At 33.0% G+C, this 27721-nt stretch overlaps 1 protein-coding gene across 4 annotated transcripts in view; it reads right to left on the bottom strand.

Moving 5' to 3' along the window:
* Positions 1 to 1436: 1436 nt before the first annotated feature.
* The window catches only part of ALCAM (activated leukocyte cell adhesion molecule), a 248354-nt gene continuing 222069 nt past the window's right edge, over positions 1437 to 27721 (bottom strand). The window contains exons 10-17 of one of the 4 annotated variants that reach the window (XM_031959617.1): positions 22141 to 22276; positions 21888 to 22021; positions 18072 to 18204; positions 15647 to 15685; positions 15194 to 15311; positions 14053 to 14136; positions 5453 to 5575; positions 1437 to 3896 (exon numbers count right to left, since the gene is read on the bottom strand). In XM_031959617.1, the coding sequence (XP_031815477.1) occupies positions 5488 to 5575; positions 14053 to 14136; positions 15194 to 15311; positions 15647 to 15685; positions 18072 to 18204; positions 21888 to 22021; positions 22141 to 22276 (732 nt within the window). In that variant the 3' untranslated portion in view covers positions 1437 to 3896; positions 5453 to 5487. The remainder of the gene's footprint in view (positions 3897 to 5452; positions 5576 to 14052; positions 14137 to 15193; positions 15312 to 15646; positions 15686 to 18071; positions 18205 to 21887; positions 22022 to 22140; positions 22277 to 27721) is intronic. The other 3 variants (XM_031959618.1, XM_023498955.2, XM_031959619.1) reach the window with 3 other exon arrangements.

The raw sequence follows: 27721 nt of genomic DNA, 5'->3' as shown, positions 1-27721 counted from the left end.
TGTTTTGTTTTTTTGCCAATGCATATTTAATACAATGTGTAGTGTTTTGTTTACAAAATTCATAGAAAATACATGACTATATATTCACACATGAGCATTGTTTTCATTTATTAAAGCATCATACCGATAAGGCCAGTTATAATAACTAGTTTCATTATGTTTAAGACATGTGATAATTCTAATTAAAGCTAACCATTTGATATTATGTATGTAGAAACTTCAAGCTGAAAAGGATTCAATCTGAATTTAGATGGAAATTATCTGTATTTCTAATAGTCAGCCAGTTGCTGTTTTTAACCTCAGTTATATATGCTTCTGGTCACAAAGAAAGGCACAGACAAGAAAATATGGGTGACTGAGTTCAAGAATGGTGATTTTGTTAAAAAAAAAAAAAATGTTTCAAAGCTCATGCCTTTTTTGACAAGTGACTTGTTTCATATGAGAGAGGGTGCACTACAGAGAAGCAGAGAAATACAGAGTTCTAGTTTTTGAGTCAGAAGACCTGTGTTCAAATCCTGATTCAGTTACTTATTACCTGTTTGACTTTGGATAAGTAAGAACCAACAACCTCCCCAGTCTTTTCTAAAACAAAATAAAAATGGGTTTTTTGAAAGCCCTTTCATCTCCTACTCTATGATCTTCCCAAATAGATATCATAGAATTTTACCTGAATAGTTCAAATATGTTGTGACTGAATATGGTTAAAAGCCCATTTCTTAACATTGTATATTATCATAGATTCAGACATGTCAAATGTTAAATGGCATCTCTTGAAATCTAAGAACTATAATAAGTTAAGCTTTACTATATGATAAGGCTTCTTTCTTATTAATATTATTAAAGGGTTCCATTGTAAGAGAAACATTATCTCTAATATTAATAGGTAATTCTTAACATATGACAAATAAAATATGAATCCAAGGGAGAAGTGAGTAGCTTTCTAAAGGTCAGGCAATGTCTCAAATGGTAGCATTTATTATTTTTCTCCATGCTCATTTGAAGATTTATGTTGAAGAGAGGTCATTTCTATGAAAGTTATTTCCTAAGTAATTACAAATCTAATTCCAATAGTATGATGACTTGTATGTTGTACATTATGTGTAAAGGATTGGGAAAGTATTCATTTTATAAAGTGGTAGGAAAAAAGACCTGGAAGACACCAAATATGAATAAAGTATGATCTTCTTTGTTAAGTACTTTAAAGAGACACTCACCTATAGAAGTTTGAGGTTATATTGGCTGACTAAGTAAGCTAACTTTGATATAACTTTGAAGATTGTAGCAATATTTGTTTTTTATCTCACCTAAGATGATAAGTTACTCACAGAAAACTATGATGTTCATGAACATTTGGTTTCTTACATAAGACATGGAAAATGTTTTCAAAGTGGGGAAAATGAGTTCAGAAAAATGTTCCCTAAGACTAAAATGGGAGACAGACATTTGAAGACATACTTCAGTTTTATTATCTTTTAGGCATAGATGGGCATGTTAATCCATTTCCACACACAGTTCCTGTAATCACCGACAGGGAGTGAACTTTGAGCTGGGAAAACCTGCCTCCTGTTGCCAAAAAGTTAAACTGGAGAGAAGCTGGAACAGAAACCTCAAATGGTGAGGACTGGTTCATCTTCATTCTCAATATTGTTGATGTAGATATTGGTTCACAAGTTTTCTTCTTCCAATCTTTGATGTAGTAGACAGTGTTGTCCCATCTGTTCCTGCATGCTTTCTGCTCTCGTTCTGGAGCATGCTATTTCAGATGACCCACTCACTAGGGTTTGACAGCTATTTCTGGAATTAGTTAACTATCACAAGCTGAAGCCAAAGTATTATAGTTTTTTAACCCTTTCTTCTTAGTGTCACATTGCTGCTTTCCATAAAAATCTTAGCAGCTGTACTTTGCAGTCTTACCTCCCACAACCAAAAGGAAAAAAAAAATTATATATAAGTAATTTCTTTTATTTTAGTGTTCATGTTTTATTTTGGAAAACAGGTATTTAAAAATTTTAGAATTTCCTTAAAACTCTAAAAAGAAAAAAAGGAAAAGAAATCACAGTATTTACAAAAATAACAAAATGGCTTAGCCATGCAAAACAAATTACTTTGGTTTTTTTTTCCCCTTCCACTTTGGTTTAAGTGTTGACCAAAATTCAATTGTTCCTGCCAAATAAAACTTTAATAATCAAAGTTTAGAGGCAATATAGCATATTTTCTTTTCCCTCTAATATTTTATACAGTATTGAGTTTAATAGAATATCTTATGTATTTAATCCATACCAATGTACTACAGGAAGCTTTTATTAAGACATCAGTCACTATTGCCCAGGCATTTTACAAATTTACAATAACAGTGTATTTCTAAAGAATGCAGAAGTGGCAAAATATAGTTTCTGATTTCCATATGAATTTAATTTCCAATTTGTCGTTTAACTTTTATTAAAACAAAACAAAACTTTCACTTGTCTATTTAAAAAACATTCACCAGGTTCTGTCTCCCCTTTCCCTCTGGATAATTGTTTTGTAACTGGAAATTTGATGCTGTTTGTCCACAAAATTATGTTATGTTTGGGCCAAAAAATAGCTGTATCATGTTTATTCAGAAACCAGGCTTCTGCATGAAGGAGGAAAGGTTGAAAAGGCTAATCACAAATACACTATTGGCCCATATCCAGTCTACCTCGAAATGTTTCCATTTATACTACCATTCTAAAAATGTCCAAGCGTAAAACATGTTTATAAAGTTACAAATTGGAATGTAACTAAAGATACATAGACATTTCATTGTTACACTTTCATGTACTGTTTGATAAATTATGTACCAGTTAAAAACACTAAATTATCTCAAGGTGCATTCAATATCTGTAGCGTAGTTAACAAAAACAAACACACACAAAAAATATATATTCTATTCCTGTGGAAAATAATGCAGCTCTGATAATGACCACTGTTCAAAACCTCCAATTCTGACTGATATCTTCTTTGGGGGTCGGGGATGAGGGAGAAGTATACTTTTAAGGCAGCTGAAAACCCAAAGACTAGAAAACCAATTTGAAGTTTCAGTCACATTGGGAGTAATGGAAATAGGAAATATGATTTTCCAAACTATTATTGATTCATTGATTTGCTTCTTTTTCTTTTAAGAAATATTCCCAGCAACCATCTCTATATGTATCACTATATGTAAGTACTACCCCAATTTGGTGTTGATGTTTCTTGACAACAGGTATCTATTTCATTCTTGTTTATGTGTTAAAATATTTGTGTTTTGACTGCTGTTAGTTTGTTGTATGTACATTGAAATACGTTTTTCAATCTGACTCTGTGTGTGTATGTATGTGTGTGTGAACTGAGAGAGAGACAAAATCACATCTTTCAAGAGAGTAATATTTGGTGCCCCTACCACATGGCCACAAGTTTCTACCTTAATTTCAGGAACTTGTGATAAAATTTTTGAGGCGTTACTGATAGCAATCAGAATCAGAAATGTACCTGCTCAAAGAGTATCCATAAAAAAACAATTGAAATAAAAACATTACACTATACATCAGATTAACAGCAACTCCCAGAACAAAGCCTTACAGTGTATAAAAATAGCTACGTAAAAAATTTACATAAAAGGCAAACAAAAAAAGAAATCCTCAGTGCAGAAATTTACAGAAAAAAATTCAAACAGAACACAACATAGTGACCTATTATCATGGCTGCCAAAATTTGTCTTTTTTTCCTTAAATTTTTCTATTTGTTGTTTTACTTGAGATAATTTTCTAAAATCTTGTGACAGCTTGGTAGAATGAACTGCTTAACACTTGAACCATGAATAGCTGTCAGTGTCTTTGTATATGTCTTAAATACAATCCACGTTCATGCTTCAATTGGTCTATATGGTTTTTTCTCTGAAAATGTGGAAAGAAAAGAAATTAACCAAAGCAAATTATCATTAACAATCAGTATGTACCAGTCTATTGCTGCTTAGAGAAAACAAAAGTTGTCATATATGAAAAATTTATCCTTTACTTGATTCTTTTCTAGTTCTATTCCTAAGTGTATACATATTTTCAATGATAATTTGAGATTGATTAAAAGTTTTGTTGGAGTAGGGAAACTGTTGAATCTTGATAATTCTGTAAGACCTATAGAAGGAAAGCTAAGCATTTCATCCCTTTTATATATATTGGGTAAAAATCCTTGTCCCGTTCCCCATAAAAATCCTACCCTACTTTACCTATCCAGAAGGAAAATAAACTTTCCTTTTATTCCTACATTTTTAACCTATGCGACTAGATTGCACTTAATTTTTTTTTTCCCATTCCAAACCTTACCTTAAAGGTTTATCTGTAACAACTCTCTTATTTTATTGTGATGGACATGGACCTCACACACCAAAGGATTTGCAGAGTAGCAATATGTAAGTCTCATTCTCACTAATGGCCCCACTTCTCATATGTTCTAGAGCTGAGAGATCTTTTGTTCAGTTATGTTTCAGTCATGTCTGACTATTTTTTATCTTATTTGAGATTTTCTTGGCAAAGATCCTAGACTGTCCGTTCCTTCTCCAGAAAACATAACATATACAGAAACTGAGGCAAACAGTGTTAAATGATGAATTTTCTATAGGCTCGACACTCTATCCATCTATCTACCTAGCTGCATTAGCAGATTCTTAGAGATTTTTTTTTTTTTTATCCTTTCATTTTCTAGGAGAAGAAACTAAGCTAGGGAGAAAGAAAGTGTCTTGTACAAGATCACACCTAGAATAACCATAAGAAACAGAGCTGTTATCAAACCTCTACCTTGTTGCCTCAGTCACTTCTTATTCTACCATATTGCATTGCCACTAATTATATATTATATAGGGGAACGTGAAGAAGAAAACATAACTACCTAATCCTACCTAAATTACCTATCTTTTTTACTATTGGAGAATGAAACACAGAAGTCATATACCTCTAGAGATGGTAATCACATATAGTTATAGACAAAGGTCTAGAGTGAGCAGCTCTCCTTGTGTTAGAATACTTATTTAAGCTATCCTCAAAAAACTTGCTATCACTCATAATGAAAACTTTGGTGTTAAAATGTTTAGCTTACATTTTTACATGAACCTTTTCCTTTTCTTTCCTCGAGTTTAAGTTATTAGAACATTGTCATTTATTCTCATAATATTATTAAATTAAACATCAGCCTAGGTTACTTGGGATTCTGACAAGAGGACCAAAAAGGCAAAAGATAAAGTCTTAGGTGTGTCATAGGTATGACGTACTTAGGGGTGACATAGATGTTCAGAGCACATAAGTTGTGTCTTTTACTCTTAATGAAATCTCTTTCAGAATTTTGAAGGCCATAATGGTTAAACAAGAACCTCAATGCTTCTTTTCCTTTAATCTCCCAGGACACTTCATACTTACCCACTAAGTCAATAGGTACAGACCCTTGTGTGAAGTCTACTTACCTGGAACAGCAATTGAAAAAAATTTTTTTTTTCTTTTAAGCTTCTGTTTTGTGATTATTTTCTTCTAGCTTTTTGTTTTCCTCCATATTTCCCAGGTCTTTGTTTACATGTTTTGATGCTGTCCTACAAGGGAAGTAAGAAAACCACTATTCATGTAATATCTGTATCCATATACTGCCATTAGTTTCACATTTGTCTATCTCTGAATGCGCAGCATGACTACCAATATACTTTTCACAAGGCACTAGTATGAATAGTTCCAGATAAACAGAAGACCACTTAGTGGAATTAATATTATGGTAGAGTTGTGTATATAGGCATAAGATTAACCAAAAATTCACTTATATTTATTGTAGTCTTAAAATATTCAGTATTCTCTTGTCTTTTGGTTGTACAATTTCCACCTTCTCCTACTTTTATTTCAGGGAGGCTTTTCTTTAGGATCTCCTTTCCTGTGAAGACAAATATGGTCTCTGGTGCCCAATTTCAGTTTCTGCTTCAACAAAGAAGTGTAAGGTGATGATAGATAGGAGTGGCCCTAAAGCCTCTGGGGACTCCAGGAGTGACATCAGTAGGAGTTGCTTTAGGGATAGGTCTCACATCACAATCTTTGTTCCTGTCATATTTATCTAGAAAACCTGGAAATATTAGATGTTAAAGACCATAACATTTGTTACTCTTTAAATATCTCTTTAGGGATGGAAACTTTAATTTCCAGGTTCTTCAGGTAAAGCTAGAAGAGAGCAAATATTTTACCTTTCTCTGAGATCACTGGCACAATAGTGCAGCAACAGAAGTCCCTAGTCTCTCAGTGTGTGTGTGTGTGTGTGTGTGTGTGTACATTTTTTTAAAAATATTTAAAGCATTAAGCAATGCATACGAAACTTTAGATGCCTCTTGATTGAGAAGCTCAAAGAGATGTAAGTTTAAAAAAGAAAAAAACTCCATTATGCCTATAAGAACTTCTATACATACAAGAGATTCCTGGAACTCTTATAACTAGAGTCACAGCTTTTCTGGGAAAAGGGAAGAATCCAAGTATAGTATTCATTCAGGAGAAATAAAGACTTATGACTCATTCAAACCGGGACACTTAATGCAGGTAGCTTAGGATGAATTCATGATTTAAATGCTTAGCTTTGTTTGAACTATAGCCTGTAAAATCCATTCATTAAGTGTGTAAGCAACTCTAAACCAGTCCCAAAGAGTTTCTTAATGTCATGATGATCTTTTCAAGGCCAGAAAGTCCAAGATGCAAATGGAAAAATGCAGAGAATGAACTCAAAGAAGTAAATTCCTTAAGTCAATTTACTTTATCACATGAATACTTTCTTTGACACTATAATTAAATCAGATAACACATATAGCAGTTGATAAACCTTAAAGATCCATATAAGTGTTGGATGTTATTATCCAACTGTGATAGCTGTGATATAAAGGTACAAGCCACACCTGTATGAATAATGAAGTACATTAGAAACATTTTTGCATAGTATAAAAGCATAAGGTTGTAGGATCATCTCTATAACAAGCTAGCTACCGTGACCTTGGTTTCCTTAGTTTGTTAAATGTTAATGTTATGTTATATGTTAGATGAAGGATTTTGACAGGATGACCCCTGAAATCTTTTCCTGTGGTAATCATTCCATAGATCTAGAAATCTTTGTCTCATCCTTTTGTGCTCATTTTAAATTTAGCATGTCCAAAATTTCAGTTTTTCCAAATTATAGTCTGAAGATGTTGTCTTAGATAATCAAAATCCAGCAGATGATTACTGATTTCATTCACTAAATTAATTTTTAAATGAGATGCATCAAAATTATCATTTGTTTTTGCAAGAAATGCTCATATTTTACCTGTCAGGGACATATGGAATTCTTTTGGCATTTACTCGTAATATTAGTCTTCATCAAACTATTAAATTTCTGCATTTTCAAAGGCTATACAAATAAAAGCTTGACCTCTGGAAGATCCTGTTTTCCTGATGCTGATTACTCCACATCAATGAAATAGTCATTGGCAACCACAGAATCAACTACTTTATATTTTCCATATTTTCTATCACTTCACACTGAAGTGTCAGATACATGTGTGGATAATATGCAGGTGATGCAAGAGTCATAGAAAAATATCTGAATCAACACATTGAAGATAATTAAGGCAAATGTCTCCAAGTCTTCAGAGCCAAATACTTGCTTTGCTAATTTCAGTAAGCCAATGTTAGGGGGTAACATTACTGAATAAAATGTGACTTTGAACATGTAACAGCAGTTTCAATATCTGCAGGGGCTATCTTTGGTGTTCTTCCCCCCTGCCTTTTCTTAATCATGGAAATAAGTAGAAAAAACAAGTCAACAGATAAAATTACTGAATATGAGACCAAGTCCAAGAAAATGTAACAGCACAAGGTATTTTGACAGTGAACCAAATAGCTTGAATATAGAAGATCTCTTGATGATCTTTATAAAAAAAAAAAAAAAAAACAAACAAACCTTGTTTCATTAAATATGAAGAAAATGTGACTAAGAATGTGCAATAAGGCTACACTGAATCCAGTAAAGGATTAGATACTGTTGAAGAATGCTTTTGGCAAAATAAACTGTTACATATCCCTAAAAATGGAAAGATTGAGATTCTGCTATTATAAGAAGCTTGGGGAAATGAGGGGCTTTTCAAAGAGGATGAAAGACTATTTGATTTGACTTTGATTGTAAAGTTCATTTTCTTAAGGTTGATGAGCTTTGGGAATAAGTAGGAAAGAGATACCCATGTGTGTAGATATTTGTATGAGAGTGCTTCTGATAGGAAACAGTATTTAAGACTCTGATATCTGCCCACTATCCATTTTTAAACAAAACATATCATTTGATTAAGATTGCTAAACTTTGATTTTAATTTATTGATTACCTGTGGTTGGGGTGGGGAAGCTATGTATGAATTCCTGTTGTTAGTTTGTAATCATACTCCATTTTCAGCTTCTTAGCATTGTGAATTTTATCTGCTGTGCTTCATTTAATGAGAAGGTAATAAAAAGTCCTAAGAAATTGTTCACTGTTATACTATTCTAGCTCTCAATGCTATAACTTACTGATTCTGTCTAAAGGAAACAACCAAACATGCTTAGGGTGTACTCCTAGAATCTTAGATCTACAAGTGAACTTTAAAGTAGTAAGGCAAGCTTTCTATTTGCTAAGTGAATAGTAGTGTTATTAGTTTATAGTTAAATCAGTTATGTATATAGAGGCAGAGAGAGAGAAGAAAATGGAGATGGAAATTAATAGTGAATACAAAAGTTTGGAAGTAAAAGCATAAGCTTTGGCTAAGGGAGCCTCAGGTCACTGAAAAAGTTCAATATTTGTGTTTTTCTACATCCTAACTGTTTACCAGGATCTGTTTTTAAATAGATTGGGCAGGGTGATGGTATGGCCATGATTTTTTCATTTAAGTATTTAATATTAAATATTTAAATATTTGAAATGTGTATGTGTCTTGGATGGGTATAATGAATAGACAATGAAAGGGACATAGCATTTAGTGTAATTGGCTTAGCTGTAAATTTCTAAGGAAGGTAAGCAGCAATTTCAATGGTTTCAAAAGTCACCTACAACAAAAGCCCATTAAAAAAAAAAACCCATTAATTGTCATTTATGAGTCTTGAGATACAAAAGTTTTGGGAGGATCAAAAATGGAGATAATTCAAAGAGCAATAGAAAGCTACATGGTGGACATAAATAGATTAGGATCTGTTATTCAATCATGAAAGACATGAAAAACATAAAATATGTGACTAAAAAGGATAGATTGGTCAAGCTTGAGTCACTAGGAGTAGAGAAACTTCATAGAGTATAGAAAGAACTGGTGATCACTGAGTCATAGGCCATTGTTAATGGTCTTTGAAATGTTACAGAGCATAGATGAGATACTGCAGCATTAGAAATAGGCATATGTTCTGATTTTCAAAAAAAAAAAAAAGATGAAGGCAGGCTGGTGAGCTTACCTTTTAATTTTAAGAAAAATTCTATAGAATACTATTAAGTGAATGATTTCAGGGCCTTTAAAAAAAGGAGTGATCACTAAAATAAATGGACTAACCAAATAGCAATTATTAAAGAGTCTGTGTTCCAGGTACTGCACCACAGCAAGGAAAGGTTTAAAAAAAAAAAAAAAAGCTCTGATTTCAGGAAGCAGGGAAACAAAAGAGGAGATATTACATAAATAACTAGGTAACTTGGGATGGTATAAGAGGGAAAGCACTCAGATTTAGGAGGATGGAGAAAGACTTGTAGATGGGACTTCAGTTGGTAATTGAAAGAAGTCACAAAAACTAGGAGGTGCAGTGATAGGTCATGCACTTAAATAAACAAGGGATACAAAGGGAGAAAGAAAACACACAATTTTGATTTTATATAGTTTAGAAGTTTTCAAAAAATAAAGTAAATGGAGACAATTAGAGACTAATTATAGAATGGGAAACTTTTTATTAAATATCACTGATAAAAATATGATATTCAATATACAAGATATATTTTTAAAAATTGAAATATGTTTCATGTTGGCATGGAATTCAGAAAATTTTCCTAGAAATTAGCACTGTCCAACAATGGAATAGTCTACCTCAGGAAATAGTGAATTTTCTCCCCTAAGGATTGTTGAGTAAAGATTGGGGTTTGCAGAAAGGAGACCTGTTTTTATTAGTTAAGAGTAGTTGATAGCTGATAGCTCTTGCAACTTGGAGCTTTGAAAAGTTTTTTTTGTGTAAAGAATGAAAGATGATAGATCAACAGCAAGAATGCAAGTTGTAAGATGATGAAAGAACCAGAAGATTTGTAACACATGGGTTAAACCTTCTATGGGTACAGACAAGGGCTTGATCAAGATAAAAAGACATGGAAAGAATATACACTTCAATGAAATCAAAATAGCTAAAAAGTGTGTGCCAAAATACAAAATATATATGCTAAGTTTCTCAACAGTTATCAAGTAAACTCTTTAATATTTCAAAATTAAAATATGATGTAAATATATTACAAATACTAACCTTTTAAAGATAGTCTATTTTCTCTGATACTGACTCTGATACTTATTGAATTCAATTGAAAAAATTTTTAATAAATATCTACTACTACAATTGCTAGGCACTGTGCTAAGTGCTGGGTATTCATCAGCAAAAATGAAATAATCTTTCCCTTCTTTGGCTTACTTTCTACTAGCTAAGAAAGCTTGGCTAAGTACTTTTATTTTTTTGAGCCTTAGGTTTCTCCCTTGAAAAATGGAGAAAATGAGAGTTGTACTTTCTTCATAGATTGGCTATGAAGATTAGGTAAGATAATGTATATAAAACACTGTGTAAATAATAAATCTGTGAATCTATCATAATTTTCCTAAAGTTTGATTATTCCGTTTTTACTTTTTTTTCAAGTTCTATCTTTGTTTCACTGTCTCCCAAGCCCAAGAAAATGAGTCTTTTTTTTTTTTCCTCAGTGTAGACACACAGGATGGTTATAAACTAATCTCATTATTTTATAGTCACACTTCATATTTGAGCTCTTATATGAGCACAGAGAAATATATTGAAAATATAATTTTACTGATATATATAAAATATTACTAAATGGAATTTTTATATGTATGAAGTAACTCAGTCTGCTATTTCTTAATTAGGATTATGTACATCTATCTTTCATTTGGAATAACTTAATTTTAACATAATTTTAAATTTAGGAAAGCGATTAAACTTGGCATTGATTTCATTTAAAAAATCCAAGAGCTTAATGAGTTTTCAAATTAGGATATAACATATGTTAGATGGTGGCACCTACTGGTGACATATGATAACGTAACTCAGCTCTACAAAAAAAGAGAAAGACAGACAGACACAAAGCTAAACTATGGATTTTTTTTTTTTTAAAGGAGATAAGTATCAATTCTTTTGTAAGAAAAGACTGGAAGTATATAATCATGATGGAGAATGGAATAGAGGGGATATTCTTCAGTGAGCACTTAAAGTGCTTAGTGTTAGCCACGCCTGTGCTAAACTGGGGATAAAAAAAAAAGGCAAAAGCAGTGACTTGGTCACTCCTATCACAGGTATTCTCAATCTTGTTTTGTGTTTGTTATGGTTACCTCTGACAGTCTGGTAAAATCTATGTATCCCTTCTCAGAAAACTATTTAAATGCACAAAATATTATATGTTATTATAAAGAAAGCCCATTATATTGAAATACAGTCATCAAACTGTGTTTTTATTTTAAATTCTTAGATTGTGAGTTAAAAATTTCTGATCTAAAGTAAGATTGCTTTCTTGAAGTAAAAGGCTAGAGAAAATATTAATTCTTTTGGGAAGAACCAAGCATATATATTCTTAGAAAAATTATATTATACATTTATAAATCCATGCTTTTCATTTAAATGTCAGTACTTCCTATAACCTTGGAAGGTTTCCAGAGAAAATCAGGGGTACTGTCCTTTCTCAATATCTGATAAACACATTAAACCAGCTGAGAGCCAAAAAAGAATGAAATCCTTGTACTGATTTATAAAGTAGAAGACATGACTTGTGAGAAGAATGCTTATAAATACTCCTTCAATTGACCATGGATTATTTCAGTGGCAAACATAAGCAGATATTGGTGCTTCCCAGCAATTTTTACAAAGTTATGGGTATTTCACTATTTAGTGGTCAAAGAATTCTAAATGAAGGCCATTTTAAGAATATATGCAATTATCTTTTAGTCTTATAAATCAGTCTAATAATAAGTCATATGTGGAAAGTTCTGCTTCACGTCCTGGTACATGTGCTAGGTTTTTTGGCTATTAGTTTAAGCTTTCATGAGTTTTGATTTTTTCCTTTCATTTATAGGATTAACAATACCAAATTAAGTTGCTAAAATGCTAGATTACTGAATAGGACTTTTGCAGAGGATAACTAATCAGGACTGAGAAACACTTGTCAAATCTAAAGTACTTTACTTAATAAAAATTCACTTTATTCATGCTTGTGATGAGAAGTAGGGTATATTACTTTGATTACTAAAAATATTAACCCTTTTGAAGTTGGTATATCTTTCAAGGGAAGTAACATTTATTTGGATGGATAAATATGTGAAGGTCAGATTGTCCAATTTGCTCCTAATTTCATGGGCACTTAGAAAGAACTGCGTTAAGCTGAAGCCTGAATGCTGCACAATCAAGTGTCCTGCATTTAATATGTGCACATAATTTGGGATTACCATATGGTATTAATTCATGGAGTAATAGAAAATGCTAATTCTGCTAGTCAAAGAATGACAAAGATATGTTTGATAAAAAGTTAGTAATTAGATCTGGAAAATGGTTTAAGAACTTCATGCGTACTTGTACTTGATCACGGTACAGGACAGTCTTGTCTACATGTTCCAGCCAGATTTCATTTTCTGAAGCCACGTCTTACTCTTCTTTCTTCCCTCTCACAGCTGAAGGAATCCTCCTCCTCCCAATTACTCAGTTTTACATTGATTCTTGACTATCACTCCTCATATTCAATATATTGCCATTTTTGTCATGTCTACTGCCACAACATTACATATGTGTGTGTGTGTGTGTGTATGTATGTATGTATGCATGTAGATATAGAGAATGGTAGATACAGTTAGTTCTCTTTTGTCATTTAAAGTTCTTTAGAACCTGCCTCCTTATCAACTTTCCAGACTTATATTTCACACTACTTTATATACAATACTCCAACCTCCTCTTTTTTGTATCTTTGCCCTCTTTTCTCCTTCATTTGGGCAATGTTATCCTATCTCAGCTCTTCTACTTAATAGTTTCCTTTAAGACTCAGCTCAAATTCTTCTTTCTTTAGGAGGAGTTCTCTGCCCTCAACCATTCTCTGCTTCAACTACAAGTATATCCCTCTTTGATATTATCTCTCATCTATACTTTATATATTTTGTATGCACTTAATGACACATAGGTTGTCTCTGTGAGTTCTTTGAGGTCAGACAATGTTTGTCTTCCTTTTTATCCCAAGGGGTTAACATAATACTTGTCACAAAGTAAGTGCTTCATATATACTTATCAGTTTACTGACTTCTGTCTTCTCTTCCCAAGTTCTTCTAAAAAAAAAACAGTAATTACAATACCTTTGGAATATACACTGAACTCCGCAGTCAATTAAATTTGAAATATTTCAAAGCCAAAGCTCATGGATCTTAAATTTTTGTTTCTCTCATTTGTTGTTCCAGTGATGTTGGTGGTGGGATCAGAGTTTAAATAAAATTTCTTAGAAACTTATAAATGGATGGTGGATTGCTATAGAACAGTGCAAACTGCTTTCATTTTCTTACATGTGTATATGACTTGAGTCATTTATATAATTTGTTCAACGAAACTATGGACATGAATGAATTGACCTTCCCCACATGATAGTTATAGACAATAATGTTCATGGTGGAGAAGAATGTGTGAGTTTCATGGGTGATTCTAATACTTGGGTGAAGAGTAAGGTATCTGATCAAGGTTCCATATGGAATTGCCTGGATCAAGATTCACTATTTTCCAATGAGATCACAAAAAAGTGTCTATCAATCACAACATACAGAAAGAAAAAACATGTTCTTGCCTCAAGTGGGTTTGAAACTTCTGAGCTGCTGCCTTCTCAGACTTTCCATTGATGTCACTTTGGGGACAGGGTTTAGGTGAGTAACTGTTGGAGGGAGGATTCAAACAGTGAATAAGTGTTGGAGGGAGTTATTGTATGTAAAAGAAGGTTTGTGATTGGACACAGAATGTCAATCAAGATTTTAATATCATTTTATTTGTGGGGAGGAGTCTAAACTAAGTTCATCCTTCCAGCACTTTTGATGACTTTCTGAGCAAAAAGTTGGCTTGATGTAGTTTAATCCTTAGATCAATTGAGAATCATAGTATCTCTTGGTGGGAAAATAAGATTTGAATCTAATAAGTCTACAGGTTATAATATTCCATTCCATTCCATTAGTACAAATCATATTTCAATGGAGTTCAGATTTTAAAATTAAATTTTTACTTTGTGCATTCAATTTAAAATTCAGCATTTTCCCTTTTTTGGAAGAGGACTGTTGAATAAAAAGTGAACTGACCTCACTTAAATAAACAAGTTATGCCATTTCTCTGGGCCCTAGTTTGCTTATCTATAAAATAAAGGAGCTGGATTTGATTTCAGGTCCCCTTGCAATGATGACATTCTGTGGTGCTATGAAATGAAGCCAAAGAACCCATGTAAAGGAATGAATATGTTGTCATGGGGCAGGCTCCACTGGTCTAAGAACATCACAGATCCCTGTGCCATCTCAGCAACCCTAGTGGTATTTTCCTGGTTAGAGTAAAAGTTGGGACCTCTATGAATCATCAAGCAGCCCTTGTAGTGTCTTTTCTAATTTCATAAGAAAAAGCCAACAGATTGTGGCCAGTCTTGAACTGCTGATCTTCTTGAAACAAAGCTAACTAAATGAATCAGAAAATTAACTAATTGATCCTGACCTGAATTTGAAAAAACTAGTGGGCACACATGGAACCAAGCCCTAAGGCCATATATCCAATTTTTGCAAGATGTGAACTGGAAAATCAGAAACAAAGTCTTTTCATTTCAGTAACAGCTAATCATTCCAATTTGAGAAAGAGCTCTTCTTTAGTGTTTAACGCTTACATGCAATTGAACAGAGGAAAATGAGCAAATTCTTTTTGCATTTTAAGTGAATGCTAAATCTTTTTTTAAGTCTTACTTTGATTTCTTCATATACAGCCAGTAGACTATACCAGCAACAAGAGCTGCGAGCAGGAGGCCGACAACAATCCCCACTATTAACTTTGCCTGGTCATTCACTTTTTCTTTATTTTCATCTAAAACAAAGAAGAAAAGTCCGTGCAATTATAGATGATGCCAACAATTTGGAGTGGAAGTAAATCTAAACTACTGATCCTAGTTATGAAAAGAAAAGCAAAACCAAGAAAAACAAAACAAAACAAAACAAAACAAAAGGTGTACTATGGATACATGCAAACTTTACTTGTGTGTTTTTTTAAGGAAACATTTTTAACATTCTTACTAGCTTATCTCGTCTATTATTTTAATTTAATTCAAAATTGTGGACAGCTGGGGCAATTACTCATCCAATGATACTTCATAAATCTTGAGCTGAAAGCCAAGGAAGAGAAGTCTGTCGCATAGTACCTACCACTTATATCGTCTGCCTCATCTTGTTCTGGAATACTGACTGAAATGAAAAATGTTAATATGAAATTAAAAACAAAATTTGTTGATATATGAAAGTCACCTTTACCATTATAGTATGATGTTATAATACTTAAAGACAAAAGATCTATCCTACAGCTAGAGGGGAAGAAAACTATATTTAATGAATCATAAAGTTCCCTACAAAGAAAATAATCTCAATCTTAAAAAAATAAACTTCAAAATTCTACAATTCATGGAGAAATACACACTGATAATGTATAAACTGACCATGAATATTCTGGTATTCATTTTATTGTCTACTATTGATCAGCTTGGAACAATGAATAATTTGTAACTAGGTATCTGCTATATGAAAAGCTATCTCAAGATCCAGAAAACTGATATATGTGATCATTGAGAAGAAAATGATGGTGACAAAAAAAGTTTAGGGTGCTAGATATATATACTACTCAGGGTAGTACAAATAAATACATCTGAACTGAATTGAAGTTTTTCACTAATAGAATATGTTTTTTGTATTTTTCATCCTGCTTTCTTACCTCCTCATCTATCTATTAATTCATGACATCATTCTTCTCCACTTCTAATCTAACCTCAACCATTGTCTTCACTCAGGTATGTTCTTCTGTATATAGCTAACAGTTAGAAATAACTTCTTACACTGTTCTATTGTGGGCCACATCTGAGGTTATGACCTGATAATGAAAGAACATTATCAAAGCATATTAGCAGACTTCTTTCTCCAGTGTGATTTCTTATACTGAAGTAATATTGGAGGGGCAGCTAAGTAGTGCAGTGGATAGAGCACAAATCCTGAAGTCAAGAGGACCCGAGTTCAAATCTATCCTCAATCATTTAACACTTCCTAGCTGTGTGATCCTGGGCAAGTCGCTTAACCCCAACTGCCTCAGGGGAAAAAAAGAATATCGGTTTGGAAATAAAAAATCTTGATTTCTAGTCTCCAATTCACTATCTCCTAACCATTAATTAACAGTGATGGACAACTAGATGGCCCAGTGAATAGAATTCTGGGCTTGGAGTCAGGAAGATTTATCTTCGTGACTTTGAATCTGGTCTAGACACTTACTAGCTGTGTGACTCTGGGCAAGTCATTAACCCTTTTTGTCTCAATTTACTCATTTATAAAATGGGCTGGAGAAGGAATGGCAAATCATTCTAATATCTTTGTGAAGAAAATCCCAAAAGGGGGTCATAAAAGTTGGACAAGACTGAAAATTGACTTAATAACACATTAGCAGTGTAATTTGAGCAAGTAAGTTATTTAAACTATTCTGGTCCTTAGTTTTCTCAGATATGATATAGAGATTGAATTAAATTCCCTTTCAACTCTATATCCTGAATCTATCTGACCTTGGGCAAAACACAGAAACTTTAAATTAAACTCAGTTTCCTCACCCATAAAAATGGGAACAATACCCTAGCTACACCTGAAAGAATTTGTAAGACTCAAATGAAAGAAATTTTCAAAGAACACTATATGTAAATGGAAAAGTTAGGATTTGGGGGGGGGACTGGCTCTAGTCTTGCTCAGATCTCTTTTAAAGTTTAACAAAGACATAGTGCTAAACTATACATTAAAAGATGGTTTACAATTTCAAGTTAATGGTAGTCTATTGTATTTTGATGGAGGTAAGTATTTAACTTGTGCTATGCTGGTCAAATTTTCATACTGCAAAGTTCCCAGATCCCTTGAAATGGTTTCATTTAAATATATAATAAAATTACATAATAATATATACCTATGTGCTTGGGTTTGACTACTATTTGCTACTATATTTGTTGGATACAATTACATATAATTGTATCCAACAAATACATATATATGTACATGTATCTCCTTGTTTGCAACTGTAGCTATGTATGTATAAGAGTTCAGATCTTAGTTTTGCCATCAATTTTACTATGGGAGTTAAAACCAATCTAGTTAACTTCTCTGTCTGTCTAGACAATAATGTTAAGAATATTTCTATGTAGGACTTTAAGAAAAGGTAATAAATAAAAAAGGAATGAAAATACTTTGGAGCCTAATATAGTTACAGGAATGTTTAAAAGATAATTTCTTCTTTCACTTTTACTCTGAACACAAAAATGACATAAGCAAAAACAATTGAATTCACATCCTTTGCACTTAGAGAGGAAAAGTCCCTGCATAGAATGTGGATTCTGACCCATGCATCATGAAGTGATTTGGTTGTCAGACAAAACTATTATTTGACAGACACAAGAAAAGAAGAATCTTATGAAAATGATGGTGGGTAAAAATAAATGCATAAAACTTACCATGATGAGGAACAGCGAGATGGAATTGAAGACTTTAAACTAAAGAGGGTTTACCTCAGGTGGTTTTATATTTAGTTTTTAAATGTCAGAAATGAAATACTCACTAGCAGAGACATTCAAGGAGTTTACTGTTCTCTCCAGCTGGTTTTCTGCTGTGCAAGTTAATGTAACATTTTCTTCAGGGGAAATGATAATTTTACTATAATACCTGCCATTGATATAAGGGGATTCCTCTGTCTGTAAAGGAAAGAAGCAAAGTCAACTTTGAAAGGGAAATTAACTGAAGAGAATGAGATGAACTATTAATAGTTGATGCTTAGAGATGGTGACAACTTGTTGCCTGAAAAATAAATATCAGAGGGAAATATTTGTTAAATGCATTACTTTGGGTCCTATTTACCTTTTTGAGTATTTTAATTAAATTTTAAAATTATGCTCATTTCCCTTTATTAGAGAGGGAGGCTCAGTCAGACTTTTATGACTGTGTTTTGATTGACATTTTAAAAAAATCTAATCAATATAACTTTTCATCATAGATTTTCTCAAACAATGGATGTGAATGGCACAACTTTCACAGAGCATGTGGTAAATTGGGGGAAAAAAATTGTGATTAAAAAGTAATCCACATACTAAAAGTTTGGGAATACTATATAGAGCTTCAACAGAGTATTATTCCTAACAAGCAACCATCCTAACAAATTATCTTTCATTATACAATTTAAATAGAACTCTGCTTCATTAGTTTGTATTCTTCTCTACTAATATTAGTAATAATGATTAGTGATCTTATGTTATAGTAAGATAATCCATTCTCAGCAGTATTGTTTGTATTGTAAAAATAATTTATTCTAAACAATTAGTTATTGACTAAGTGTGAAAAGAAACTAAATTGGATTTAGCATTAGACTTTAATTTCTATGTTGTCTGGTTTGATTTAATCTGTTCTGTAGTCAAAGAAATAATAGTCCTCAACCAAAGATTTGTGTATTTAGTCTTGCTTTTCAAATTCCTACTCAACACATTGTCTATACTATACAATAACCATCCCCCAGGGGAAAGATCACTGAGACCCTGACCTTAGAGAACCTGGGTTTGAGGACCATTTTTGATGCTTTTAACTTGAGTGATATTGGGTAAATCTCTTAACTGCTTGGCCTCCATTTTTTTTTCCTCCCCTGTCAAAAATAAGGGAACTGGAATAGCTCCAGATCAATGTTCCTGAAGCAGTGTTGAATGAGGGATAGAGAATTGGCCTTAGAATCAATAAAATCCAGGTTTACTTTTCCTTGACACATACTGGAAATATAATTTTAGGTAAATTTTAACTCTTTAGTGTCTCAGGCATTTCTCTAAGACTGTACGTTTCAGATCTGCATTGATGGAAAGAGCTGTTTCATGAGGCATTTCATATACCAATGAATCACAGGTCTATTCTAAAAATAATAATTAAAAAAAACCCTTCTTTTCAATAATTTCATGCAAATATTCAACTGTAAATTCCTTATGAGAAAAAAACCTTTCTCATTATATATATGGCCCTCTGACAATATCTTGGATAGTACTGGGCATATAGCAGTTGCTGAAAAAAAAAAAGTTATTAGTTCATTGACCAAAAGAAGGAGCATAAGTTGAGAGAATATAATTACATAAGTCTATCAACACTTCAGGGAACATGACCAAAGAATAAAATAATGACAACTTTATTTTTCTCATAAGTAGAGCATCATGGTTTCTTCATGAATAGCAACATCTCCAATTTTCCACCATTCAAAAGGACTTTCATATAACATTGTCTTTGGATTCTTGACTTTATTCCTCTTTTTTCTCTCCTGGATATGTTGCCTTTATTCATTTCTAGGTTGATTCTTCTTTTGTATTTTGTTGATACCATAGCTATTTTAAGGACTTTATTTTTCAATGTCATTTACGTAAACTGGAATGAGAAAATCTGATCAATTTATCAAATAAAGCAAAAGGTAAAGGAATTACAACACAGATGATTTAAAAAATTATTTTCAATACTTTCAATTACCAAATTGGATTTCAAGGAATGTGTATTTCTTAAGAGAGGTAATATGGTGTAATATATAAAGTCATTAGTTTGAGTCGGACAGATATGGGTAAAAATCCCACATCAGAAAATTAGCTATAGCACCATGGGAAAATCACTTAATCTTTCAGGTCTCATTTTTTTCATATGTAAAAAAGGAAAGGATTATATCTGAGATTTCAGAGATCCCATCTAGCTCTAAAGCTCTGATCTATAACCAGGACTTCTGTCCCCTCCTTTGTATTTTTTTATGCTTACCTATGACTACAGGATAATCAGAATTACTTCTCCCTGAGAACATTGTTCCTACTTCCATGAAGTAGCTAGTAAGAGAAAACTATTCCTGAGCATATACCCCAAAAGCTTCAGGGAAATAAATGCTGATCACTTTATCAGAGTCCATATGTTCCATCCTCTCACTAGGGGGTATTGCTCTCTAATCTCTGACCATTCCGTTTTGAGTATTGTACACTCTTGGCAGTATATGTTTGAATAACACAATGCCAAAACAGTGAAAAGGGAGAAAGAAAGAAAGAATTTGATGAGCTGTGTGATTATTACCATTCCATTTCCCCCTGCCATGATTTGTGCAAGGACTATTTGAGGAAATGCTACTGTATAACCACCTAGATGCCAGGGATGCTGGAACAATTTTAATTTTAAAAAGAAACAGCCTTTCATCTTGTGTCTTATTACCAACCTGAAGTACAGCAAGAGCTGTCAGAAGTTATAAAAAAAATGTGGAGTACTAATATTCTCAAAGAGATATTCCTTAGCCAATGCCAGAAAAAGAACAGTTCGTGTGTTATCTTTGTGTACATATTTATGTGTGTATTTTAAATTAAGGAACATATTAGGAAAACTATTAAATCTAGTCTCCAAGAGCTCATTATGCTTTCTATTTAAAAATCTAACAGATTGACAATTTCATGGATTTACAATCTTGAATTCCTAATGATAAGTCAATTTTTCATTCTATTTGATACTAAAATTGGTATGAGGGAATGATAGAATTCATATAATAAGAAAAGGACATTTTTAACTCATGTATTCAAAGACCCAGTCACTTTGGGAGATATTGGGGGTGGGGGGGAGAGAGGGAAGCCATGCAACCTTTCCCCACAACAGAAAAATTATGACTTACTTTCACCACCCCAGCTTTACATCCAAAAGGATTTCTATATTTGGACACAACTGTGGTAAAACCATAGGAAATTATATATTTAAATGAAATAACTGCATTATCTAGCACTATGTTAGGAAATAATTTTAATATGAACTATCCCTTAATACAAGAAAGCAAATTAATAAAAGCTACTTACTACATTTGAATGTGTAAATTTATGAAGCAGCAAAGTATTCTTGTAAAATTTTAATCAGCTAAGTTTAAGAAAATAAGGACTATTGAATGTCCTACTTTAAATTCTTTTCAAAAGAGATACTTAGAGACCCATAGACATTATAAATTTGTCTCTCTTCCTGGCTCTGGGAAAAAAAGAAATATTGGGAGGCATCATATTTTAGGAGACATAAAGCCGGCCTCAAAACAAGGAAGAGTAGACTTCAATTCCTTCCTCTGAAAAATACTGACTTTGTGAAAGTTGTTTACATTTTTTCCTCAGTTATGTCTGAGACATATCTTTAAGATTACTAAGTGGCCAAACTGCATTGATAGGTCACCAGGGAGCTCCCAATACCAAGAAAATCACAACTCAAATACCTATTCCCCTTATTTCTAAAATGAAAATCGATTTAAACAGTTTTGAGTCTCCTTTACTTCCCTCCAATGCTGTTCAGAAGTTAAATTAGAAAGTTCCCTCCTCACCTTCTTGAATATATGCATATATATAATGAGAAGAAAAATACTTGCTTGGTTTATGACGCTTCCACTGCCTGTAATTGTCCACTGGACGGCTGGCTTGGGAAAACCTTCCACATGGCAGATAATTGTTTTAGACAATCCATTTGGATCAGTTTTCTTTGTCATTTTAATTTGAGGTTTTCCTAAAATATCAGCATAATTAAAATATTGTGGTGAACTGACTATGATGAATGAAACCAACTGCAGAATTACCGTTTGTGAAAGAAAAATTGAATGCATATAAACTACACTCCTTTATTACCTTCCACAATTAGAGTCAGAGATTCTCTTTTCTTTAACCCTTCCACCTCTTGTAGATTAGTTTCACAGACATAGTTTCCAGCATCCTGATACTGTAGACTGGAAAATGATGGCCTAGACCGCAGCTTAGTGTTATCCTGATTAAATGAAAAAATAAATTAATTTGCATAGCTCAGTTATAACTGTAGGCATATTTACTCAAGAGTAATTAAGATCCAGACTAATATTTTTTGACAGTCCAATGATCAATTACTCTATTTATCCTACTAATGAAATTATCAGTTTTTCCTCTATATTTAGATTAAAAACAAACACATAAAAACAAAATGTTTTCTTTATTCCCTTTTGTAGAACCTGTAGAAATAATAATAATGATAATAATAACTAACATTTATATACTAGTAGCTAACATTTTTATTGATGTTGATGATGAGCCAGGCATTGTGTAAAGTAGGAGCTTTATAATTATTATCTCATTTGATCCTTACAACAACCCTGGAAGATAAGTGATATTATTCCCCTCATTTTTAGGGAGGGAAACTAAAAGGAGAGTAAATGACTTACCCAGAAAACTGTTTCTGAAGCTGGATTTGAACTCAGGCTTTCCTAACTCTAGGATTCATATGCTGCCATACCCTTCCTAACTCCAGGCTACATACACTCTGCCACCTAACTGCTTAAAAAACTGTAGGTCTATGCTGAATAATTGTACCATTTCCTCAAAAGGATGGCTTACATATTAAGTGAGATATAAATGTTTTTTTAAAATACTCAAGCAAAATTACTATTATTATTAAGACTGATGCAATGAGACTTTGGAAAGAAATACTTGAGAAACAGTAAAATAGTTTTATCAAATGACTCACACTGTTGGGATTGGAGTTAGAATTAGGGTTATGTCACTACCGGCAGCATGACCTCCTTGTAAGGAACTCATGTTCATAGCTATTTATCCCCCTTGGTTGTGTGATCCTGGACAATTCACTTAACAAAACAGAATAGTGTCATGTGTCCAATAGAACATTAAGGAGGATTCAAAATATATACAATAAATTACAGTTCAGAAAAGGATATATAATAGTAGAAGAAATTATATTCACTAGTGTCCATTTTTTCTTTGCTTCCCTTGCAGGCTATTCTTTTGTTTTTTGCTGAGCATTTTTTAAACTTTATTCTTTCCCCTCCCCTTCATCAGCCCTCACCCAAACAGGTTATGTTTACATATACATTAATAGATATACACCTACATACCTATATACCCACACATCCCTGTCTCCCCTCCCCCAGAGCAATCAAGATACATAGAGCAACCTGGATACATAGACTTGAATATATATGTACACACACATACACATATATAAAATATACACACATGTATTTACCCATATGTAAACATGCATCTAAAATAACATTAGTATGGCTGATATAATGTAGATTTCTCTTTTGCTTGAATTATAAGTTTGATTTTGTCTAAAATCAGTGATTACTAGATGTACTTTTTTCCCTAATAATTTCTATTCCTGATCATTTTAGTATTTATCTATCTCTTCTTTCCTACCCCTGCCAATTCTTCTACTTTAATTCTGATCCTCAACTTGCCTCCTTGCTATTGCTTAACCTTCATCACCCATGGATCCCTCCCTTGTCTTCTTCCCACACCCTTTGTTTCCTCTTCCACCCATCCTTCCCCTCTTTATGTATAGATTTTGGAGGGTGCTATACCCTTCATGGTGTGTATACATATATACATACATAATTACTTATTTAATCCATTCCCAATGTGAATAGGTTTTCAGAACTACAGTCCTCTTTCTCCCTCTAATAGCTGTGTCTATTCTTCTCCTGCACCTCATTTGTATAACATAATTACTGTTTTTACCTTTTTAAGGCAGTTTTTATTTTTAGTCAGATCATACTTAACTGTGTACTAATCTTTCTTTTGAGCTATCCAATTATTGATGTCAATCTTAAACATATGGTATACATTTCCCTGTAAAATATATAATCTGTCCATGTTAATGTCCTTGCAATTTATTTTTGATAATAGCTCTTGTGTGTTAAATTTTCTATTGAGGTCGGGTTTGGTTGAAAAAAAGAAGTTTGTTGAATGTCCATTTTTTTCCAATTCAATATTATAGATAATTTGGCTGGAAATGATATTTTTGGCCTCTGGCCTAGTTCTTGTGATTGCCGATAATTAAGATTCCAGGACCTGCAGTCCTTTATTGTGACTGCTAACACCTGTACAATTCTAATTGTAGATCTAGCATATTTGAATTTTTTCCCCTTGTTTCTTGCAAAATTTTCTCTTTGATTTGGGGATTTCAAAATTTGGCAATAATATTCCTATTTGTTTTTTTATTTGTTTGTTTTTTTACAAAACATCACTTTGAGGTGGTGATCAATATAGTTTTTCTATTTCTACTTCCCCCCCATGTTCTATTACTCCAGGATAATTTTCTTGGATTATTTTTTGAATTTTGTATCAGTTCTTTTTTTGGTCACAACTTTCAGGTAGTCCAAATATTTTTATATTTTTCTCTTCTTGATCTGTTCTCCAGATCTGTTATTTTTCTTACAAGATTTTAATATTCTGTTCTATTTTTTCATTTTTAATATTGTTTTGTTATTTCTTGATCTATTATGGCTTCACTGCCTTCCTCTTGTCAAATTCTAATTTTCTTTTTCTTTGAGGAAAACTTTTTATTTTCAAAACATATGCATAGATAATTTTCAACATTCACTTTTGCAAAGCCTTGTGTTGCAATTTTTTTCCATCTCTTCCCCTTACCCCCTCCCCTACAAGGGGTTTAACAATATGTTAAACGTGCAATAATTCCATAAATATTTCCACAATTATCCTGCTGCACAAGAAAAATCAGATCAAAAAGAAAAAAATAAGAAAGAAAACAAAATTCAAGCAAACAACAACAATAAAAAAAGAAAAATACTCTGTTGTGATCTACACTCAGTTACCTCTCTCTCTGGGTACAGATGCCTCTATTCATCACAAGACTATTAGAACTGGCCTGAATCACGTCAACATTGAAAAGAGCCACATCTAACAGAATTGATTGTCATATGATCTTGCTGTTGCTGTATTCTCTTGATTTTACTCACTTCACTTAGCACCAATTCAAGTAAGTCTCTCTAGGCTTCTCTGAAATCATCCTGCTCATTGTTTCTTATAGAAAAATAATATTCCATAATCTTCATATGCCACAACTTATTCAGCCATTCTCCAACTGATGTGCATCCAGTTTCTTGCCATTACAAAAAAGGGATGCCACAAACATTTTTGTACATGTGGGTCCCTTTCCCTCCTTTAAGATCTCTTTGGGATACAGGCTCAGTAGAATCACCACTGGATTAAAGAGTATAAATATTTTGATAGTCCTTTGAATGAAGTTCCACATTGCTCTCCAGAATGGTTGGATCCATCCACAACTACACCAACAATGTATTAGTGCTCCAGTTTTCCCAAATCCCCTTCATCATTATCTCTTCCTGTCATCTTAGTCAATTTGAGAGGTGTGTAAGTGGTACCTCAGAGTTGTCTTAACCAAATTCTAATTTTTGAAGAATTATTTTCATCTTTAAGATTCTTTTTCCCACCATAATCTTTTTTGTTTTTCTTAGATAGTTTTTCTTTTTTCTTTTTAGTTTTTATTCAGTGTTTCTCATTTGATTTTTAAATTCTTTTCTGAGTTTTTTTCTCTCTTCACAGAGAGCCATTTGATGTTGCTCTTTGGAACAGAAAAGACTTTTTTTTTTTTTTTTTTTTTTTTTTAACTTCAGTATCCTCTGAAGATAAACCTTTGTCTTCCCTATTCCCATAGTAAATTTCTATCATTGGATTCTTTCTTCTTTGTTGGTTCATTTTTTTTAACAAGAAGTATTCATTTAAGCACCTCTGTGGAGTGGGGGAGATAGTGTTCTCTCCCCTCTGACCTGTAGTCCCAAACCAAAAGCTTCACCCTCCTGCAAGTGCCAGCCCATTGCCCCTGCACTCACCAGATGTGCTAGTTCCTTCTTGCCTCTACAACACAGCTGAGTCTGGTGTTCCTAATCAGCTGAGGGTCATTCAGTCTTCTGGGAGTCAGAAACCTCCCAACTCAGCACACAGTCCAGAAGATGAAAGGTTCTGTGATTTTTGCTGAGGTTCCAGTCAAACCCAGCTAGCCCCAGGGGTCCCCACTTTGTGATTCTGCAAGCAAGCCTGGAGATGTTTGTTTGTACCATACACTTTGTTTATGCCATAGACCGGTTAATCCCCAACCTGGGGTCCTTTTTAGGATCTTCCCGGGTTGTATCAGGAGGAGCTCTGTTCTGCTCCAAGTCTTGATTTTTCACCAGTCTATGTTTGCTCTGAGGCACAAATTTGTAATGTTTGTGGGAGAAATCTGAAGAGCTTGAAATTTACTGCCTTACTCAACCATCTTCCTGGAATTTTCACCCTCCTCCCCCTTGTTACCTCTAAAGTAGTAATTTGCAGCCTATTTGCTGACCTATGCTGTTAGAGGGAGTGTCCTCACTAGGAGTTTTCTGTCAATGAAAAGCAGAGGCCCAGATCTTACTGCTATAAATTCTTAGCTTCAGGCAATTATACCAAAGGTAGCACTGCAAATGGCAACAGTAATGGTATCATTGCTACCTAATTCAGGGGTCTTTGTTCACCATAATTTTCCTCTTTCCCCAAACACTAAGTAGCAATTCTAGGATTTGAGAAGAGATAATCAACTTGGATGAAGTATTCAACTAATGATATTGACATTACACAACTGATAATCGATTTGGAAGTAGATATAGTGAGAGCAAGTGAAACTTTTAGTGAAAATGTATACATCTGGTTAGGTCATTGGATTTGTGTGGCAACAGTTTCAGTTAAATAATTTGAAGGCAAAGTTTGTAGAAAATTATCTTAAAGTGTCTCTGGATTTAAATTATTTATAATTGGATTGTACAAACACATATATGCACATATGTATCTAGGTGAGTAGAATATGCTAGTTGCTAAAAATTTTTGCATCTATGAAACTCATGAGGATTTTCTCTGCCCACACTGTTTCAAAATTAGGCCCCAGTCACACTGTTTACGAATTTCAGTCAAAGGATCATGACAATGTAGAGGAAACATACAAGATTGTCTTCTGACAACACTGGTTAAAAAGAAATGGTTGTTTTACTATAATTTTCAGTGATGGGGCCAAGGTCATTCATCTTCATTGTTAGCACAACTTTCCTAAATTTCAAAGGAGCAATTACCAGTCCCACTTTACCATCTGTTGCTACCAAAAAGATAGCAATACTTGCACACGAGTATCATTTACTAAATTTCAGATAATTACTTTGAAACAGAGGATTTATTATTGGGGGTCTATCAGAAATGTATATATTTCATGTGTTTTCTTAGTACTTGTCTAACAAATTGATATTCATGGCAATAGTTTTTAACAGTACATATTTCTAATTTTGTTTATAAATTAACATTTCTAAAAAGTTAAAGCATACCCTGCAATAGAATCTGTTTATATAATCTTACTTTTCCATCTTTGCATGAAATTGGTAACATTTTTCTATAC

The sequence above is a fragment of the Sarcophilus harrisii genome, chromosome 3 (genome assembly GCF_902635505.1).
Source record: "Sarcophilus harrisii chromosome 3, mSarHar1.11, whole genome shotgun sequence".
In the NCBI taxonomy this organism is placed as follows: Eukaryota; Metazoa; Chordata; class Mammalia; order Dasyuromorphia; family Dasyuridae; genus Sarcophilus; species Sarcophilus harrisii.
Note: the sequence above shows the minus strand (reverse complement) of the source record. Positions and strands in the feature narration are given on the sequence as shown.